General features: G+C 43.2%; 1 protein-coding gene across 1 annotated transcript in view; it reads right to left on the minus strand.

Moving 5' to 3' along the window:
* Nucleotides 1-3,241: 3,241 nt before the first annotated feature.
* Nucleotides 3,242-15,175, minus strand: part of bnc1 (basonuclin zinc finger protein 1) — a 16,393-nt gene continuing 4,459 nt past the window's right edge. Inside the window, exons 2-5 of the mRNA XM_070828026.1 lie at nucleotides 10,560-10,662; nucleotides 8,765-9,000; nucleotides 5,007-7,102; nucleotides 3,242-4,233 (exon numbers count right to left, since the gene is read on the minus strand). Coding sequence (XP_070684127.1) covers nucleotides 3,441-4,233; nucleotides 5,007-7,102; nucleotides 8,765-9,000; nucleotides 10,560-10,662 — 3,228 coding nt within the window. The 3' untranslated portion in view covers nucleotides 3,242-3,440. The remainder of the gene's footprint in view (nucleotides 4,234-5,006; nucleotides 7,103-8,764; nucleotides 9,001-10,559; nucleotides 10,663-15,175) is intronic.

The following is a 15,175-nucleotide window of genomic DNA, read 5'->3' on the forward strand; positions in this document are numbered from 1 at the left end:
TTCCATATTTACCACTGAACGGTGTCTGAAAATGGTCCACTGCTTCTTAAAAATAGCCCTAAAGATGCAGGTTGTTCTGGATACAGATACAGCTCTGTGGAGGAAGCTGAGCAAGTGCTCCACCTCTACAGATCAACCAGGTTCTCTGCTGAATATTGTCGCCTACATGCAGCACACAGGAGGGACTGAAATAACCCATTGTGCCCTCTATGAGTGGTACTAGATTTCTGCAACGTGCCAGAGAGAAAGGATGGGGGCCACTTGTCAGAACTGGGTTTTTCAGCTCCTAAGTGATGAGGAACAGCTCTGCAGGCTCGCTAATGTACAGTAAATGTGATGGGTGGGTTGAATTGTTGAGTTATGCAAGGCTTTCAGCCCTCTGTAATAGTGCAATACTTTGGCATGTTGCGTAACAGATTTGTCCTCCTCGCTTTTTCAATGCGGGCCCAACGGTACTTCCGCTGTCCCTGGTCCATTTCCATCCATGCCCTTTAACTTTGCATAGCAGTATTACCGCGATTAATTCACCTCTTCAATAACTGTGAGAGCTTTTTTCAGATGGTGTAGTGTGTGCCATTTTTGCAGCGATGCAAATTTTAATCACTGCTGAACGTGACTACCATGTGCGTGGCTCCATTTTATCACTCCAAACGGAAAGATTAAAAAAAATCTAAATGTAATCAAAAGAATATTAATCAGCTTCTAACAAAATTACCCTTGGCTTGATGCTTTTCACCACTCTAGAACACTGCTGCTGTGCTCTGTCTGCATTCGGACAATGATGTTGCCACATCTTTGTGTCCACATGGCTGTTTTTTTTCCCGTGTCTCTAGCAGTACTTGTAATCTGTTTTGTTTGCTCGCCTGATCTGGGCAGTGTAGCAGTGAAGGGGTCAAGCCGAGGTTGACCTGAACCCAGTCATTCTGTGGCCCACACCCCTCATCAGCCTGTCAACGAGGCCTGATGGCAAGATAACCTCTGAGAACAAGTCCTGCTCAATGAGCCATTAAGTCTCTTTTTATGTTCTAAATCCTGCTTTTTCTTGAATCTGGTGAAATATTGAGCTCAATTTGTGTTTTCACTGCAGTTTAACTACATATTGGTGCCTTAAATAAGGCAAAAAAGACAGGTTGCTCCTTTAATGCCAAGCCAATGGCACATAATTGCGTTTTCTCCAAACAAGCTGATTTACACCAGATCCAGCTCATTAGACTGAGTTTCTCATTCATTTTAAAGGGGCAATGCATATTTTCTTTCTTACACCTGTCAACATTTGTGTAGCCTGCAGGTTATCCAGAGTATCAGAGACACTGGTTCCGTAAAAAAGTGCTGTGGCTGATTCTTTTACTTTTTCAGTGTTACGAGACACACGGATCAAATTTCGTTCACAAGCTAATATCTGGATAAATAAAACCTAAACCATCTGATGGCTCAATACTGCAAGAGGTAAGTGATCAAATGGGGGAAATCCTCTTTTAAAAAAATGACATCTTTTTGTTTCACCTCTGTTTTGAATGACTTGTTAAGAGGGATATCTTCCACAGAGCTGCATGTATGTTATCCTTTTAGCAGCCCATTGCTTTATCTGTCTCTAAGAGGCTCATCAGTGTTGCTCCGCCTAACACTGAGAATTACAAGGCCTCCAGGGAGTCAGCCTGGATCAGATGATACTGCTGCGGAGCAAGGCAACAAGAATACTTGGAAATCCTCCTCTTTACATCCTTTGTTTGCGTTATTGTATTATATATTTATATACGTGTGTGTGCGTGTGTGTGTATACATATATATATATGTATGATAAAAGGAATAATTGCTCTTACTTTTTTAATGGATAGAAAATTGAATGAAATGAGGCTTGCAAACATATGGCTTTTTATTTAATTGGAATGAATATTGTAACATTAAATCATAGGAAACATGAACACCTATCAACATATGCTGTTTTTTTGCTCCTTTTTTTTTTAACAAATCCAAACAACAAACAAATGGGCTCTTAAATTTGGCCCATTGCATTTAAATACAGAGTGAAAAAAAAAAAATACACATTATACAGAGCAAATCCAGAACAGGAAACCATGGTGAAATAATCAGACATGTACAACACAATGTTCTTGTTCATTCATTTTTGAAAAACAAAAGAAAAACATATAATGTTAGTGGTGAAATTAACCTATTTTATACAGTATATTTTTTGGTTTCTTTCAGATAACAAATTACTCTATTCACAGAATATACAGTTCAATAAACATTTTGTTTACCTGTTCTTTTTTAGGGTGTGCTCACGTGTGGGGCCATTACTATAAATTGCATTTTTTTAAATTATTATTTCTCAGTGTTTGACTCATTCACAGTACATGCTTCTAGCCTCCAGACACAGCAAATCTTCCTGCTGTTTGTCCAGTAAAGTCAGGATACTGCAAGCAACCACACAAACAACACAAGAGCAATGCCTCAATCAAGTCTAGTCCCATGAGCAGATTTCTTTACAAAAACACCACCAAAATCAAGATATTTTTCTCACCCCGATTAGTCAAAAGTATTTTTTTGTGGGGGGTGGGGGGGCGTGAACTGCATTTTATTTTACAACAGAGCCCACATCTGAATACTGCTTTTAATCACAAAGTAGATGAGAGGCAGACCCTTTTAATACTGCATACCCCTCATACAGTATGAAGGGGTTTCTATACACACCTGTGAACTGAAAAAATCTTTGGTCAACATTAGCAGTATGTAACAACCAGAACAGTAAAGACAGATCATATAACACCATACAATAACTTATTGGTCAAACTCACAACACTATAGCTGTTCAACAAAGACTCTTTTTTTTAAAGACCATTGTCCAAACGAATGAAATGACACGTGTAGAGGTTACTTCACTACTGCTTTTGATCAATATATCAATTATTCATAGCTTCACAGGGAAGATGTGGACATCTGACAACAAAAACACCAGAAAAATATCACTCGCATGATACAGTTTCATGGCTCAACTCTCACCTGGACAACACATGGAAAAAGTCAGTTCATACAAATGGAATTTTTTAAGGTCTAAACTGGGCGGTAAGGCAAACCAATCCAAAGAAATCAGTACTGCATTACAAGAGACAATCTGAGACTCATTAAGGTTACATTTCTCAATGCTGAAAAATGAATTTACTGACAATGTTTTGGTTGTTCTTTATATGTTGATGTGTAAACACAGATAAATACATGTATTGCTTAGTTATTAGTTTTAGCCTTCCAAAATTAAGTTGCATTTAACTGCTGATTGGACTCTCTAGTTTCTCTTTTTTTTTCCGACAAGATGGACTACAGTATGGACTTGAAAAGTGCTAATTGGTGAGCCTTCTTTAGGTGCCCAAAAATGAAAAACAACAACAACAAAAAGACAGTTGGATAAAAGGAGTTCAGTCACGCTGGCATATGAGTTCAAATCCCTACTCCTGGTCCATGGCGGCACCTGAGGTAACAGCCAGGTTCCTGTGAAGGTTTGGGTTCTGGCTGTGCCTGTTTCTGCTTCGCACAGAGGAGAAAGATGTATCGCAGCCAGGGACTTTACACTTGTGAAGCAGTCGCAGATGAACAGTCTTATAATGGGCTCGGAATGTGCCCTTGTTGCTGTAGACCTTTTGGCAGACATGGCAGGTTATCGGAGATCCCCCTCCGCCTCCCTGAAGCCCGCCTTGTCCTCCCCCAACGTGGCCCAGGGTCCTCTCTCCCCCGAGTGGCAGCTCCTCGCCCCCAGGCCTCCCCACGCCGATCCCATCGCAGCTTTCATCACTGTCCTCCATGGGGAGTGCTTCCTCATCCTCTTCAACCCCTTCCTCGCTACCAGCTCCATCTGAGTCCCAGGAAGAACGAACACTGCCGCTGCAACGAGGTGGGGCAGAGGAGGAGGTGCTCAGGTCCAGCACTGCCCCATCCTCCCCATTTCCACCACCTTCTCCCCCTCCTAATCCCTCCATCTCTCCTACAGGAGATGCCTCAGCACTGTACGATGCAGCGGACATTTTGCTCATAGGGAAGACCAGGCCCATGCGGTTGTTTCCTCGGAAGATGACGGAGGTCTGGCTGGTTGGGTCTCGATGGGGCAGGTCTCTGTCCCGCTGGTCTTGGCAGTAGTTCAGACCAGAGTCTCTACAGTGTGATGAGGGCAAGTAGTGGGTGTTGGCTGGGCTGAATGAGTCTTTGGTCAGCAGCTTGTGATGCAGGTTCAAATTTGAACTGTGTCTGTTGATTAAAAAAATCTGCATTGAAATTCAATTATGTATTATAAAGCCCTTGGTGAATGTACAATATACCTAAAAGTTTCACAAGAAGATACTTTTATTGCCATGCTCAATGACTGGGGCACTGTTCACCCCTTAAATGCCTATGCAGTGACAAAATCTCTTATTTCAGACATGCTAATGACGTTCGAGCCAGCAGTTTTTTTGCCTTTTTTGCCTTACTATATTACATTTTTTCCACATCATTTACACAGCACGTGTAAAGACAAGTCAGAAGTGTCAAATCCAGTCAGTCAATATGGGCTTCTCTTTAGACAATGTAAATCAGTATGTTATGCTATAATGGGTCAGATGTACTCAGCAGTTGTGCTCATAGATCTTTTTATACTATACTACAAGTGTCATTTGGTGACGTGTCCGCACATGTGCAGCTTGTACCATCTGTGCATACAGTCTTAATAAATTTTTGGCTGCATGCAGACAACTGCAGAAACTGAACTTAAGGGCCCGAGGCTCTGTCGTTTCCACTCTAACCAAACTAGAGCAACTGATCTGAGTACCTCCTCTTTGCCAGCACATATGCATGTTTTAGTGCCAATTGGTTGAGAGCCGGTGATGTGATGCTATACTACTGATATATAAGGTGTCTGCTAAACAGCAATGCCTTCAAGTTGAGAAAACTCTGGTCTCTTTGGAAACAAAATGTACAGGCTTACATCTGTCGACAACCCTGATAACTCGTTCTGGAAAATAGCGAAATAAACAGCCTCTCACCTGTCTCGGCTTCTGCGGGAGGGGAAGGCAGCATTGCAGCCATCCACAGTGCACATGTGCATCTCCTTTAGATGGACATTTTGGTAGTGCATCTTGACGCTGTAGGGGTTTTTGAAGGTCTTGCGGCAGATCTCACAATGGTGTGGCAGGTCGATGTCAGGGTCGAAGTGAGACAAACCTGAGTCACTGTAGTCATCGACACAGCCGTCTGAGCCTTCCCTCTCACGGACTATGAGCTGAGGAGGGCCCCCGTTAGTCAGCCTGTGCTCACCATCATCCCATCTGAGCTCTGAAATCTTCTCAGCTGCGTGCAGCATGTTTGCATGCTCCCTGTCTTCTCTTTCTTCATTTCCACTGGGTTCCTGACAGAGTAAGTTGTTGTCACAGTGATTCTCCATCAGTCTGTTGTCGAAGGGGGAGGATGCACAGGTGATGACCCCTGTTTCAGCTTGCCTTGCCCCGTCATCTTTGTTCTCCCTCTCTGTCATTTCTCTGTCTAAAGTTTGGTCCAACAGATGCTTGCCACACTCCCTGTCCTTCTCCTCTCCAATGTAAGCCTCACTCACCTCCTTCTCCTCCCCAGCTTGCCTCGCGCACATATGCCCTTCTGCTCGGCTACCGTCACACTCTTCCTTGTCCCTGCCGTGTAAAGGGGCCTCATCCTCAGAGCTGCTGTACTTATCCATCTGTTCATCCCGCTCCACCGCCTCCTTCTCTATCTTTATTGGCATACTTGACTTCCGAGACTTTTTCTTTGGTATGGGGTCTGTCATGTAGGGTTCAGGGGCCGTGATGGGTTTGATGGGCACAGAGGAGGACAATAGAGGAAGCGAGGGCAGTGTTCCTGGGGTGTTAGCAAGCTCTGCCGGGGTAACCAGGCTGCGGTAGAAAGGCAGGACTGGCTGTACTGTTTTTAGGTTGGGGAAAAGGATCCCACTCTGGCTCATGCTGGGGAAGGAGCTGCTGTGGAGTTTAGAACCAGTGTCCACATGGCTCACCATGTAGCTGGGCACCGATTTATGGCTTTCTGCAGAGCAGACGGGGATGGGGGTTCCATATTCAGGCCTCTTCTCTCCTTGTGAGTTCTCATCAGTAGACAAGTTGCCCCGCAGGTCTTTGTCCCTGTTGTTACGATTCATGGGCATGTGTAGCCGTGGGTTTGGGTTAGCACTATGGCGATTGCGACTGCGCAGAGAGCTGAACACCATGTTGCAGCCCTCAATGGTACACTTGTGCTTAATCTTCAGGTGCACTGCATTATAGTGGATTTTCAGTGTGCCTTTGTCATAGAATGTCTTCTCACAGGCATTGCAATATACGCGACCCTTCTTCAGAGAACCTCCTCCGCCACCACCTCCTGAGACCCCTCCACCGGTGCTCCCGTTTCTATCCAAGGAGCGCAGCTTGCCTTCAGGTGACATCTGTGTTATATCAGAGCTCATGGAGGGTGTGCAAGGCGTGGAGGGTCCGTCTGAGTAGTTGTCACTAGTGGAGAAATCCTCAGCCTCGATCTTTGTGGTGGTGGAGAGGTTGTCCATTGTCTTGTCTCCACTTCGGTCTAGATCAGCAGTGAATGAGACAGAGCTGGAACCTAGCAGGCTGCTCTCTGGATGGTGTGAAAGAGGCAGAGGGTTGTCCCTCCCTAGACTATCCCGCCCTTGATCATCTCGTCTCTGAGTCTGCTGCTCCACCGATCCACGGCATGGCTGCTGGTGTTGCTGGTGCTGCTGCTGCAGTGCCCCTGCTGGTGAGCCCAGAAATGGTGCAGGAACAGAGCCTAACAGCTGGAATGGAAGCATGAAGGCCATGCTGTTGATAAAGTTTTCAAAGTGGTGCATACTGTTGCTGCTCGGCTTCTCGACTTTGGATGTAGAGAGGTTGGCAGCAGTGCGTGGGGTGTTCCGCTCAATGAAAGTGCGGATATCTGAATTGGTGCGGGTGCTGGGAACCAATACCGCTTGACCCTCCTTGTCCTGAAGAGCCATCAGCTCCACTATGGACTTGGTCTCACCAAAACGCAGAAACTGCTGCAGTGTGGCAATCTCCTCCTCAAATGTCATGATGGCCCATCGGTCCAGCACCTTCCCCGCTACATCCTACAGACAGGAGAGGAAGAAAGCGAACACCAGCACAGGACAGGGATGGTGAAAGGGCAAGTACATGAAATAGATTGAGAAGGAGAGGGAAAGTGAAAAAAAGAGAAAGGAGAGAGAGCAATATCATCATTAGCATTATAAGTGTCTGTTGGGCTGCTCATACATATTCACAGAGTGGGCTAGATGACACACCCTATAAAGCAGACTGGCAGGGCAGCTAAATAAAGGAATCAGATGGAGTGTTAATATGAACGGGCAGCGCAGAACCCTGAGAACCCTCATTACACAGACACACAGTGTTTCATCTTGCAGGTCATTTCTCTTCATTTAAATCATGTGGATTTACTTGCTCTGCATCAGCAGAAGCAGACAGAGAACACACGTACACACACACACACATTGTGGTGAGAACATGCATACAAGCATACTAGCACGTACACTCATACACACTCCCAAAGGCATGCAAAAATAAAAAGGTGCACAAACATACCACACACATGTAAAGACACACAAGCAAGGGAGGGTTGATCAGAAGGCGGCTCACACTGATCAAGCGGGTTCTCTCTCCCTTAGCCCAGCAGTAATCACATGTGAGTTCGGGCGTCTTTGAAAGTGAGGAGCGGCTTCGTGCCGTAACCGTGATTAATATTTCATCATAGAGCATTCATTGGGCGCCTGTCGAGGATTCTGACTCTACGTTCGCCATTAGATGAGCTAACATGAATTAAACGCAGCCCAACTTGAATACTTGATGATGTACTAATCGAAGTGAGAGCTTGCGCTGACATAGTGCCTGCGGCCCAGGCCTCGGCCGGCTTGGCTCCAGCTTGAGAGGAAATCTGAAGCAAAAGACAACATTTACAAATCTACCCGGCACAGTTTGGAGTCCTACAAGCGGTGGTGGTACCACAGCAACATAAGCAGGGTACCAAGAGAGTTCATGGCAAGGGTCACTACATCACATCCCTACTCTCTCCTGTCTTCAGCAGTGCTTTCCTCACCCATCTTGTCCTTCCACCTCCCTCGCCTTCCTCAGAAATTCTTTCTGTTTCTCCCTTCACATGCTCTTACTCACTCATACTCTGAGTTTTAGGGACCCAGCCTCCAGGCTGTTTTTAGAGGTTAAAGAATAACACTAAATACTAGGCTGAAATTGTTTTGATTTGATGTATTGTAATAGCTTAGCATAAAGACTGAAGAGAGAGGGAAAAGCTAGACAGGCTGTGGCCAAAGATTCTAACGTGTTCTACATTATGTATCTTCAATCCATGCATGAACAGACAGCAGCTTGTGATTTTTAGTGGATGTCTCCTTTGCTGTAGTGCCAGTTCCCAGGTACGGCCAGCCAGCACAGGTTTTGGTTTGGGTCTTTGTACAGACACAATAGTCCTAAACCTGACAAAAGTGCAGTGACAACAAGACTTCAGGATGCTGTGCACAGTCTTTGCCTTGGTGTCTTTATATTAAGCTAAGGTTAACCACAGTCTGACTTCATACAGATCTTACTCTGAGAAAGGAAACAAATAAGTGTATTTCCCAAAATGCTGAAGTACTTCATTAAATCAGACGGTAGTTTTGTGCAGGTGTTCAGAAACCCACACTGTTTGGAGTTTTTTCCTAAGAGCATGCAGTCCTAAACACACACAGACACACACTGCTCACCTGAAGCACATATCCTCGTATGTAGTCCTGCAGTGTCCAGTCAAGTGCGTTGAGAATCTGGATAACCTCCTCCTGCTTGAGGACAGAGAAAAGGCGGTCCAGCAGGATCTTGAGGCGGATGGGGATGGCTTGGGTGCCGTACAACATCAGGCTGCAGATATCGAACACGACGTTGGAGTGCACAATCTCCACCTGGCTGCTCTGGTACATGTGGTGCACTTTCAGTTTACTCAGGGCTAGAATACACACATCAGAATTTACTGGGTTAGATTTCATTTTTTTCAATATAAGTAGCATAGAAAACAAAACTATAAAAAAACACAATATGGGACAAAACCAAAATCTATATTTCTTCATAGTCATGCAGGAAATGTGGTTAGTGTATTTATAAAAATCCAAGCAAGACTGTTTTTGCTAGCGGCTGAAATGCTGACAAGTTAGAGACTATACAAATAAAATTAAAATACTGGAGTACTGGATGAGCAATGCAATACAAAAAAAAATAATAATAATATTGAAAAAAAAAATACACTGTAGTTGTAGCCCTTCATTAAGCCAATGGCACACAGAGTCCTTAGTTGAGTACTTAGTTGAATAGTTAGAATAAGTAGTTAATAATAACATCAATTGATTATAACAGTTAGCTGAAGAAAGTAATTCATGAAAAGCTTAATTTTCATGGTATTCAACTTTATTCTGCAGATTTGAACTTCTTAAAAAAAGGTGTATTCATAATAATTTTGGAAACCAAATTACGGTGATGAGTGAAAAACTACACAAATGTTGGAGACATTAGTGTAATTAGAGTAAACAAATGTAACTGTTGCTGAGAGGCTTCCATGACAATAAAAAAAATTGGAAATGTGGTCTTAACTCTGCTTCACATCAGGAGTGACAAAACACTGTGACTGTGTTATTCCAAATTATGGTCTTCTTTGTTCACAGTATGTAAACTAGGTATCAAAGCAATTTGACAGATTAATGGTTTAAAATGCCACATGGAGCTACTAAAGGCTCAATTCACCCCCCCAAAAAACGAAAACATATTTCTTTCAAAAATCAAAAATTTCTAGTGCTATCTGTGCATACAGGTAGTTTAGGTAATATTTGTCCAGGTTTTGAGATAACTGTCAGTAAGATACCTGTTTCCATCACAATACAGTGGAGGTGAATTGACTTTATTTTGTGGTGCTCACAGTATTGGGGAATTTCATTTGAAAATTCAGCAGTAACATCCAGAGACATGTGGACAGTGACTCAAATCTTAATCCCTGACGATGGATCAATCCAAGGTAGAGGTAAAATGTGGTGCAGACCACCAGACAGACACCAGATGAGATGTGATTGACCAAATACCAGACGGCAGCGTGCAAAACATTCAGCTGAGATATGACGAATTATTGTAATTGTGTTAATTCTTTTCACTCTGGATTATCCATGATTCACACTGTCAACAGTTTTCATTTAATCCTTCACAGATAAAAGACTACTGACAAGGTGTTATCCTAATTTTCTAAAGATAGGTAGTTGTAGAATTTTTTTTAAGTCCTTTCTCTGTGCTGTTGGCTCCACAAATTAAATTCCACTCATCTACATTGTAGTGGGGTGCATTAAGATATCACACACTTCAAAACCTGGACAGATGAAACCAAAACTCTCAGCATGGAAAGATAATATTAGTGGTATGTGAGGAATGTGTATTTTCTGACATTAAAAGCATATAATAGGTTGTCCCCATCCACACATGCTGCTCATATTATTCTGAAAAGAGCCTCCGTTGAATGTCTCCTCTCACCGTGTGCTACCCAGCCATGCTTGCAGTTTTCACACTGCCTCCTCTTCAGCTTCCCAGGCTTGAAACTGTCACAGTTACAGTTCACCAAAGTGCAGCAGATAGCCTGTTAAGACACAAAAAAACATTTTTTTTCCCTTTTTTTATGAGCACACTCAAAAAATTATTTCTACAACACACAGTTCCACTATTATGTATGTAGACATTTAAAAAAATCAGTACAAAACAAACTAATAATTTCTTGTTCCCGCACTTTTGTGAAGCAGCGGATGCTGAATTAGTCAAACCCCAGACACGTTTTTTAAAGGCTGCAGCATTTCAGAAAATGAAAATATTGTGTGTCTTGTATCATTTTGTTCACACTTTACAAAAATTCAGCCAGACATAAAGAATAAAAAAAAACCTTGAGATCTTTAATCAGAGCTGCTAGTGGAGCTTGCAAGTGTAAAAGGTATGACATTCTTGAGATTAGACTCCTTTTATATTTAAAGGTTTGAATATTTCATGTGGTCACAGTACTACATACGCAGGGATGCAACATAATAGCACGAATAGAAAATCTACCCTGTCATCTCAGCCTTCTGTGAATGTGCAGTCGAGGAAAACAGTGTTAGAGTGTGTGCATGGAAGTTTCTGCTCATCTTATTCAGCTACATGAAAAATGCACAATCGTCAAGTTGCCCACGGAAACTGAAAGACAAAGCATGATTGCCTAAAGTAATTTTGCTCTACCTTTGAGTATTGCCTGGTTTGCCTTGTGAAAGCAGCGTTAGCACAGCTGTGTGTGTGTGTGCGTGCGTATGTGTGTGTGTGTGTGTGTGTGTGCCTTAGGCATTGATTGATTGTGATAGTTTTGGTGGTCCAGGTGTGTCTGAGACCTTTCGTTACTGTAGAGAAGACCTGCCCTGCAGCACTACTGACACACACATGAGCGCACAAACACACACGCACACACACACACACACACACACACACACACACAGGTCAGAAAGCTCTGTCCATTAGCTCATCTGCTAATGGGTTTTATCTTTTCAGGACAAACATGCAGAAAAGCAGAGTGAGTGGACCGACACAGGGACTCAAAGTGAGGAGTGAATGGCAGTAATGAGTCAAGTTTTCTGGGTAGCTGCTGACTTGGCAGCGGCTCTGCTGAGAGACTCCAGAGCACTGATACACTAAAACTGACTCCGCTTCCCCTTACTCTCCGCACTCCCCCTTTTTTGGCCAAAAAAAAAAAAAAAAAAAATCATTTACACACCAGGAACTGAGGGAAAAGCATCATCAGATTTATGATCAAAGACAGTGTTGTTAGTGCTACATGCTGAAAACCTCGGAGTGGCTGCGCTACGCCACCTCTCTCCCTCTGCATCTATAATGCATGATCAGTGGGGTTTTAGTATACATGAGCGGCATGCTTAGCTCCTCGCTGGAGCTCACTCCCTCTCCACGAACGCAGAAGGAGGAAAAGTGTGGGTGGGTGGAAGGGTAGGGGGGTTGCCTCCTCCTCCTCATTTAGTCAGTCGCTTGGTCCTGCGCTCCAGGCTGAGCTTGTCCTTGAAATCTGGGATCACATTATTTCACCTTACAATAACCTCTCATCATCGCCAGCAATCTGGCCTTGAGACTCAGCTTGGTAGCTCAGGCCTTTGGTCCCATGACATCCGTTTGCTTTTCTCTCTATCGCCCTCTCTGTCGGGTTTTATCTCTGTCCAGCGAGCTCAGCCTCCTCGGGACAGTGGTGAGGTGTAAAAACCCCTTTGCTCATCTCTCAGCGACATAATCCCATCATTACAGAGCACCAAGAACCAACACGGCCCAATTAGGCTAATCCCATCCCACTGTGGGTGCACACACACCTCCTGCTGCTGCTCCCCCTAATATACATCTCAATCAGGTGCTTCTGCTCACTCACCAGCCTGAAACACACACACACACACACACACACACACACACACTCACACACACACATTCCAGTGCACAGTGCGCTGCAGGTCGTTTATCTTAATTAGCGATTCATTTCATGAATTCCTAAGAAGAAGAAGAAGAAGAAATATGGCAGCACAGGGCAGGCTAACACAGGAGTGGCTCTTGGTGACCAAGCCCCCCTCCCACGCCCCACCATCTCTTTCTCTTTACTGTTGTCACAACAAAGCCAAGGCTGTTCGCACGCATCAATGGAGTCGATGACAAGAAGACTAATTGCACAAAATGATGCGGCTGGGTCAGTGTTTTTGAAGCCAAAGCTAACACAATGCTGCCTTATTTATATCAGTGATGTATAACAGCGTAGCCACACACCAACCCCTTCACCTCTGTACACTCCTTGAATACATCACATGAGACACTAATTTGCTGAGATGCACTTGTAATGTAGCACATGTTGTCAAATAAATGACAAATGGCGTAGGTTTATTTTCAGAAGTTGACAGACAGGCAAGAGGTTTCTTCGTCAGGTTTCTTCAGCTAAAGCATGAGCTTTCTTTAGTAATGCTCATGCAACAAAAATTAGAAAAAATGTTTACATTTCTTTATTATCAATTTGTGTTTTTTGGTCTGCATAAATACCATAACAAATTCTGTCACTTCTCCAGTGTGAACACAATGCACAGTATGGAACTGGGACGCTGCAAGAGAGTTAGTGCAGCTGGCATTAAGCCTGGAATGTAAAACCTGGGGTAAAAGAGCCCATCTCCCCACTGCTGCTTGTAAAGTTTATTCCTGTGAGCACACGGTAAGAATTAAAGGCCGCCAGATGAGCGTATCAACATTTTCATTAAGTCAGAGCCTCTCTCGTCTGCGAGCGCTCGTTCTCGATCTTTTCTGCGGCCACGTGATGACCACCAAACTAATTCCATGACACCTGAGCGAGCTCCTTCTGCTGAGGAAGACTATGAGATGCGATTGAAAGCTCTAGAATAAGTCAGCATATGGATTTAATTTAAGACTAAAGCAAAAAACAAAGGATTTTAAAGAGTGAGAATTTAAATGCTAATAATAACATGTGAGTGTCTTAGAATAACAGCTACACCTTGTAAGTGATACTATGAACCTCTACAGCCTTTGTCTGTCTGAATCTCTTCATCTCTATGGTTTCAGTGTGTATGAATTTGTACGGCACGGGCAGCATTTTTTTGTTTAACTTGAAGAAACGTTCAGTCTCCCTGTGCACTTCTTAATCTGCCAGTCCCTTCATGCCATTTGTTGCAGAGAGGCTGTGTAGGATGGAGAGATGGAGGCCACGACATGGGTTTAAAGAGGGAGAAGGTGAGGCTAAGAAAAGAGTGAGGCGAGGAGAAGGCAGGGACGACATAAAAACAGCATCTTCGTGCCATGACAACCAAATCCTGAGTGATACACTCTGAGGTGCCTGCATGTGCGTGAGAAATACCTTTCGCACACCCAGCAGTAAAAACACCAATGTTGTTGGATTTGATTGCCATCGGATCAAGTTAAACTTGAAAAGATTATTTTCATAGAAAAATGTACTTTCATGAGAATCTTTAAAAACTCAAGTCCAGGTGTTTCCTGGATTTCATGAAATGGTCAGATTCACTTTCTTAGTCCACTCTGTGATGTCTAATGGTGCTGAAAATTGTAATAATTGTAATATACAAAAAATTACAGCAGGCATTCTGGACCAGAAGCAGAAAAAGAAACTTCTATGTTCTGCCTGGTCAACATAGAACAACATCCTCATCCCACTTCTTGGTTACAGCCGCACGCGTGCACGCACGCACACACACACACACACACACACACACACACACACACACGAGGTAAAATGAAATAGTCTTTTCTGTTCTGCTCTTAAAATAAAATCCTGCCATATGTCCGGAATAGCCACGGTGCTCAAGAGACTCAGCAGAAGTGAACAGCTGCTTGGACAGAGACAGTTTGGGGATGGACAGGGACTTGTTGGCCTAATGTGGTGGAAAACTAATCAATTAGCAGCAGCCAGGCACTAACTGACACTCAATGGGGAAACAAGCGGTGCTGGTGCCAAAGAGTGAATAACAACAGGGCTATCAGCAGCTCTGAGGAAGAGGGAGACTGACGGCCAAGTGAGAGCGGATCAGATTTTACTATCAGCCATTAATCAGTTAACAAGACAATTACTGCACAGGGGAAATAAAGGAAGTGAGAGTTTTCCTGATGGGAAACATAAATTATCACTGAATTGTATGTACAGATTTTATTAATTTCAGGTTCAAACTAAACAGATTTTCTTAAACACGGGAATGAATGATTTTGACAGCTCATGTGGGAAAAGAGCAATGAGACATGAACATTTCAATGATAACTGTTAGCATTATTTTTCCTTTTGAGGATTTTTGCAATCCAGTTGTTTTGTTTTCAAGAACAAAAGGTTAGAAAAGGAAACTAAATTAGTTGACGTCTTTCTACTTTAATTAAAGGTTGATAAATTATTGGAGATAATAATAATTATAATGGATTTAGCAATGATTAAGAAATCATTTGCTAATGTCCTATAGATCAATTATATCACTGAGGAGAAAACTTGAAGATTTCCAGTGTGTACAAAATCTTTTTGGCTGGTGTTTATCCTCCTCCAGCCTGGCAAAGCTGTTCAGATTAAGGGTTAATAATTCATTAATAAA

The sequence above is a fragment of the Pempheris klunzingeri genome, chromosome 1, assembly GCF_042242105.1.
Source record: "Pempheris klunzingeri isolate RE-2024b chromosome 1, fPemKlu1.hap1, whole genome shotgun sequence".
Classification (NCBI taxonomy): Eukaryota; Metazoa; Chordata; class Actinopteri; order Acropomatiformes; family Pempheridae; genus Pempheris; species Pempheris klunzingeri.